This window comes from Lepeophtheirus salmonis, chromosome 7 (genome assembly GCF_016086655.4).
Source record: "Lepeophtheirus salmonis chromosome 7, UVic_Lsal_1.4, whole genome shotgun sequence".
Lineage (NCBI taxonomy): Eukaryota > Metazoa > Arthropoda > Copepoda > Siphonostomatoida > Caligidae > Lepeophtheirus > Lepeophtheirus salmonis.
The window spans coordinates 29340653-29346652 of record NC_052137.2 but is presented as its reverse complement, the minus strand read 5'-3'; the positions used below and the strand labels follow the sequence as shown (position 1 = coordinate 29346652).

Genomic DNA, 6000 nt, shown 5'->3' with positions numbered 1-6000 from the left:
TAATATTTGAATCAAACAATAAACTAATCAAGTATTTATTTGACAGAAATCTAGGAATGTGTCATATGTGAGATCAGAAGCAAGGTCATCAGTAGAGACAATGATGTACAATGGAAATGCTAGATACACTATGAATTCCATGGATAAAACAAGTATAAAATGAAGTAATAGCAGGAGAATTGTACTATATCCGGAACATGTAACCACAATTTATCAACAGAGTTACATGTTGAATCCACTGCCAACTAAAAAGATACAACTTATAAATAACTCATCAAAAATATAATATATTTAAAATATGTATATTCTATCCTTCTATTGGCCATAGTGTTTAATTTAGAAAATTGATATTTAACAAAATAATTAATCCAGAAATATAAATTAAAATTGTTTATCTAAATAAACCCAAATACATATATTGGGGAAAGGTAATCAGGAAGAGATCTTAGAATACAGCGACAAATATAGATGACTACAAATTTAAAGCACAGTTAACAAGATGCAAGAGTTAGCCTTAATAACACCGACAAATGCATTACTACAAATTTAGAGCATAATGAAATACATGTAATAATGATGAATTTTATAATTTATCATTAACAGAGACCATGTGATGGAAATTGGCTGTTTAACTATACTTATATAAATGTATATGGATAATGGATATACCTCGCTGTCGATAATCGATTTAAAACCCCAACATTACTTAAGGAGCTAGTCTTGCAATGTCCCAATTATCTCCATTCTTTTGAAACACAATGCGATCATGTAGTCTATTAGATTGGCCTTGCCAAAACTCAAACATTTCCGGCTGAATACTGTATCCACCCCAAAAGTCTGGCTTTGGTAAAACATCCTCCTTCTCGACTTTATTCTCTAATTCCTGATATTTATCCTTTAAATAGTCTCTTGATGGCACCATCTCACTCTGATGACTAATGGAGGCTGCAATTTGGGATGCCTTTGGTCTTGATTGAAAATATTCAACTGCCTCTTCTTCCGCTACTTTAGCGACTGTCCCTTCAATCCGTATGCATCGATGCACAGCCTCCCAGTAAAAAACGGCAGCAGCAAAGGGATTCGTTTCTAGCTCCTTTCCTTTGCGACTCTCACAATTAGTAAAGAACTGAAATCCAATGTCCGGCCCAAATTTCTTGAGGAGTACAATACGACAGGAAGGGCGTCCCTCAGGAGTAGCAGTTGAGAGACACATTGCATTTGGCTCAGGGAAGTTTATTTTGCATTTCACGTCCTCAAACCATTCCTTGAATTGTTTAAAGGGATCCTGAGATATGATATCATTTTCTTCAAAAGTCTATAAAGAAAAAACAAAATAAATTGAGTATCTTAATGTATGTAATAATTCTTACATTTGTGGGATCGTTGTATTTGGTGCGAAGATTTCCTATGTCCGTGCTCATTGTTTTAATCAATTTCGAAGGTCCTCTAAAAAAGACTGAAGTGCCTGTTTTAAAAAGAGATGAAAGAGTTTTAGAGGAGAACATTGGTTTATAATGATGCGTGAGCGGAAAAGAAGGCAATATCGAAATTGCGGCTGCTTCTCTCTTATTATTATTAATTTTTACTCTTCAGCACTGGATGTGATGGGATGTGAAATGTCACTATAAATATATTTATGTAAAAATGTAATTATGTAACATGCATGAAGGAGAAGGGGGGAGATGAGGTGAACTCATCTTTCAAAATACAAAAAAAACAAATTATAAAGTTCAAATGTTCAGAGTTATATTACTCATAAATATATAATAATCATTACATTTTAATAAATTAAAATGTAATGACAGTATCAATGCATAGTTGGTTATTAGAATGTTTAAGCTTGTTATGAAATAATGTATTTTAAGAAGGAAAAATTTCAATTTGTACAGGCATTGCAACTTGTACACGTCATATTAATATGACATTAATATACAAACTAAACTGAACCCTCATTATTAGTGTTTGATCTGTCGCGAATGAATGATACACTCAAATGATAACAACCCTACTCCAAGTAGAAAGGAATGTGCTTTACTGTTGCTTAAAAACAATAAGAACATTTAAATGATTCAGATAAGATGTTTCTGTATTTTTAAGGCTAATTATTATGATACAACATAAGCTCATATGACTAAAATTATTATTAAATATATATTAACTATAAATTATTGCTGTGTTCAAGATTTAATAAACATGGATATTACAAATGTAGGTTGGAATATTAACAGACAACACTCCTTTCGTAAATAATTTATAAAAACCCTCGCTTGCTATATCCATTGCATTCATAACGTTTGGAAACTTTATTTCCTAGTGAAGAAATGGTAATTTTTTAAGTGGATTTAAAAAAATAATAATAATTTATCTATTATAACTCGTGAATACATTACGTTAATATTTGTCCACATCAAGTTTTGATCAATTAGTACGTAAAACTTTCGAGATTTGAAAAACTTTTTGATTGAAATTAATTTAAAAATTATCGGCCGTAATTGGTTAAGCCGTTCTTGTAGATAAGTGTATGAGTAATGATTATTTTTGTTACAAAAGTATATAAATGCAAAAACACGCAAATAAGTGTGCCTTCTACGAATAATAAGTGTTTCTTGTGGAAGAATAAAACGAATAATGAGTAAGGGCTCACTGTATTATTAATTAATTATTTATTATATTCGTTTATCATCAAGTTAGATGTAAGGTAATCAACTTGGTACACAATTTGCCAGTGTGATATATATTCTTATTCAGTCATTATTATTTGTAAGATGAGCAAATTACGTGACACAAAACAAGTCTTTATCCCAATTTATGAATTACTTATTGAATTTTAACAACTTTTCAATGAAATGACGGATCTTAGAATACTATTGAGTGTTTATAAGAAGAATACATCGTTCGAACAAAATCCACATTCTATTTCAATTTTTGATCCAACTCATACAAATAAAATAAAAATTAGGCAAATATACCTTAAATAATTCGAGAAGGAGACGGAATACACTTGACTAAGCTACTTTGTTAGTTCTATTTAACAACTGATACAGATTAAGGCAGGTTTTCATTCCTATGTAAAATTGACGTTATATAAGCTGTATAATAAAATAAGGAGTGAATAAGTGGACTAGTAGCATCTAAAGAGACAAAAAAGGAAAGATTAGAAGAAACAAGATGGTTGAAATAAAGGGTAAACAAAAACTATGTTTATGAATTATGTTCAGGATTCACGTAACCTCGACAAAAAATATAGAATATAAATACCCTTCGTAGATAATTAGGGTTATGTATTTTTGTTTTAAAATAACCTTTATAATTTTTAGAGCATAATTAGGATTCAGATACTATGTTTTTGGTTTAATATAAATAGAAATACATAACTCAGTCCGAAACGTTTACTTCTATTATATTCTATTAGATGAACCGTGCAAGAAATGAAAAAGCGCATATACTGAATTTTGGACGAATCAGAATTAGAGATAAGAAAAAACATTATGGATAGATATACATGAATAGTAACTCTTTCTCTTATAGTTTCTTTTGTAGTTACAACCGTCAACAATTTAATAATATACGCTATGTATTTAAAATAACTGAAGTTTGAAAAATCATCTTAAATAGTTACACAGACAATTTCAAAGCCTAAATCCTGCCTATATGACATGCTAATGGTATCACTTGTTATGTATGTATATGCATAATAATTAATTTATTTTATTAAATTACGGAACATTAACCTTCTAAAAACTATCACGCAGCCCTTCCAACCGATTATCTCTCTTTATTGTTTAAAAGTATAACACGTCGATCAAGTCGGAATATTAACAGACAACATTCTTTTTTTGCAAATAATTAATAAAAACCATGGTCTGCTGCATATGCTATAACGTTTTGGTAATTTTGATAGTGAAGAAATTTTGATTTTTTAAGTCAATTTTATAAAAAAAATCATAGTTTCTCGATTATATCTCGTGAACATAATAGGAACATATGTGTTCACATCCAGTATTTATAACTCTCGATATATAATGAACTTTTTGTTTGATATGATTTAAAAGAAATCTCGGTCTTAATGAGTTAAGCCATGTTTGTAGAAGATTTTATCAGCAAATATTTTTTTTGTACAAAAATATATAAATGCAAAAACACGCAAATAAGTGAACCCTCCACGAATAATGAATATTTATGTTCCCAAAATTAAACTGAGAATGTGTAAGGGCTCACCGTATATTTTTGAATTATTCATTATATTCGTTTATCATCGAGTTAGATGCAAGATAACTCTTCTTTCATAATAATTACTATAATTAAATACAAATAATCAAATTAGTACTCAATTTGCTAATTTGGTATTCCTATATAGTCATTATTATTTGTAGGATAAGCAAATTACGTGACGTAAAAGAAGTCTTTGATCAAAATTTCTGAATTAATTATTGAATTTTAACAACTTTTCAATGAAATAACAGATCTTAGAGCACTATTGAGTGTTCATAAGAAGAATAAATAGTTTGAAAAAAATCCACATACTATTTAAATTTTTCATCCAACTCGTATAAATAAAATAGAAACCTTAAGTCATTCAAGAAGGAGACGGAATAAACTTGACTAAACCACTTTGTTAGTTCTATTTAATTACTGATACAGATGAGGGTACGTTTTCATTCCCTAGTTAAATTGACGTCATATCAGCTGTATAATAAGGCAGTGAGTACTATTATTTTTAAGATGAAGCGCTGAGCTTTTCCTACATTGTTATTTCTTATATCATGCAGTTTTAAGATACCGCCAAGTGGTCCATTAAAATCTGAGTTTTAAAATTCAACAAGATATAATTTATTAATTAATAATAAATTTTCAACAAAATTATTACTATCAATAGACGTGTGTCTGAGCCCTCTAAATCATTAATATTGTCAAAAGGCTCATTCAGAGGAGTCTTGCAGAAGAGGAGATGATTTTTTTTCTCACTGATGGTGTCAAAAGTGGCCTCTCCATCATCACAAAATTCTTTCGATCAATATTTTTTATAGCTCTCTGGACTGTCTAGTGTAAAACCCGAGATCTCTTACATGGGCCCTTATGGAAAAGAGGGATTGGCCTTGGCTGTTTTCTTTAACTCCTCCAGCAACTTTCAATAATTATTGAATTAGTGAGTGTTCAGATTTCAATGGACCACCTAGTTTTAAGCACAAATTCAAAAATGAGTTCTCCACCTACAGATAGATGGACAGGCAAACTTGTAATATAGATATTATTTCAGTAAGTAAAATAACTCAATTCGTCATTATCAAAAGTTCATTCAATTTAGTTATCAAATACTCAGGTGAATTTACTTTTTTTTTGTTGTGTTATTCATTTTTTTTTTGTAAAATACTACAAAATAATTTCGAAATACTTGAGTAGATTAGGCTACTTATTTCAAGTATATTCTTCAAAACAAAAAATGAAATTTAAAAATAGATTAATTGATTTTTGAAGTAGTTTTACGTTATTATGCTATGTAAATATTTCGTCAAAGGAATTATTTTGATGATTCATAATAGTTAACATTTAGTAGATAAATTGTACGAAATATAAGTAAAGTAAACAATTCAATTATCAAATTTTTACCATGTTTATTTTTAAATACTTTTCGGTAAATTGAATGAAAGCTAAAGAATAGAAAGCAAACCTTCTATACTTCTTCATAGATAATTACTTTTTAATCATTTTTTTTGTTAACTGTTTTATATACATACAATATCCAGAGGCGTCCGAAGGGGATATAGATCCCCTCAAATTAAGAAATTTTTGATTTTTACATAATTTGTTTGGTAAGGATCAAAAAAAAATTACGGAAAAATAGGGGTAATTCATTTTTTTTTCACAGATTTCTTTTCTTTAAAAAAAAGTAATTCGCACTAATAATTTTTTTGTGAAACCTTTATTTTTGTGAATATCTTTGGAGTTTAAAACAAAACAATTTAAAATATGTAAATATATATGGTATTTTTTTGTGAGCAG

At 28.9% G+C, this 6000-nt stretch overlaps 1 protein-coding gene across 3 annotated transcripts; it reads right to left on the bottom strand.

Moving 5' to 3' along the window:
• Nucleotides 1-283: 283 nt before the first annotated feature.
• Nucleotides 284-3199, bottom strand: LOC121121528 (pyridoxine-5'-phosphate oxidase). Of its 3 annotated transcripts, none has more exons than XM_040716486.2 (3): nucleotides 2970-3199; nucleotides 1371-1465; nucleotides 284-1315 (listed from the first exon to the last, which is right to left on the bottom strand). In XM_040716486.2, exons 2-3 carry the CDS (start codon nucleotides 1419-1421, stop codon nucleotides 707-709), a joined length of 660 nt encoding a protein of 219 aa, XP_040572420.1. In that variant the 5' UTR covers nucleotides 1422-1465; nucleotides 2970-3199; the 3' UTR covers nucleotides 284-706. The 3 variants fall into 3 exon arrangements, with proteins under 3 accessions (XP_040572420.1, XP_040572419.1, XP_071746018.1); XM_040716485.2 differs by having other exon boundaries at nucleotides 1371-1622; nucleotides 2970-3123; XM_071889917.1 differs by lacking the exon at nucleotides 2970-3199 and adding an exon at nucleotides 2391-2530 and having other exon boundaries at nucleotides 1371-2310.
• Nucleotides 3200-6000: the final 2801 nt, after the last annotated feature.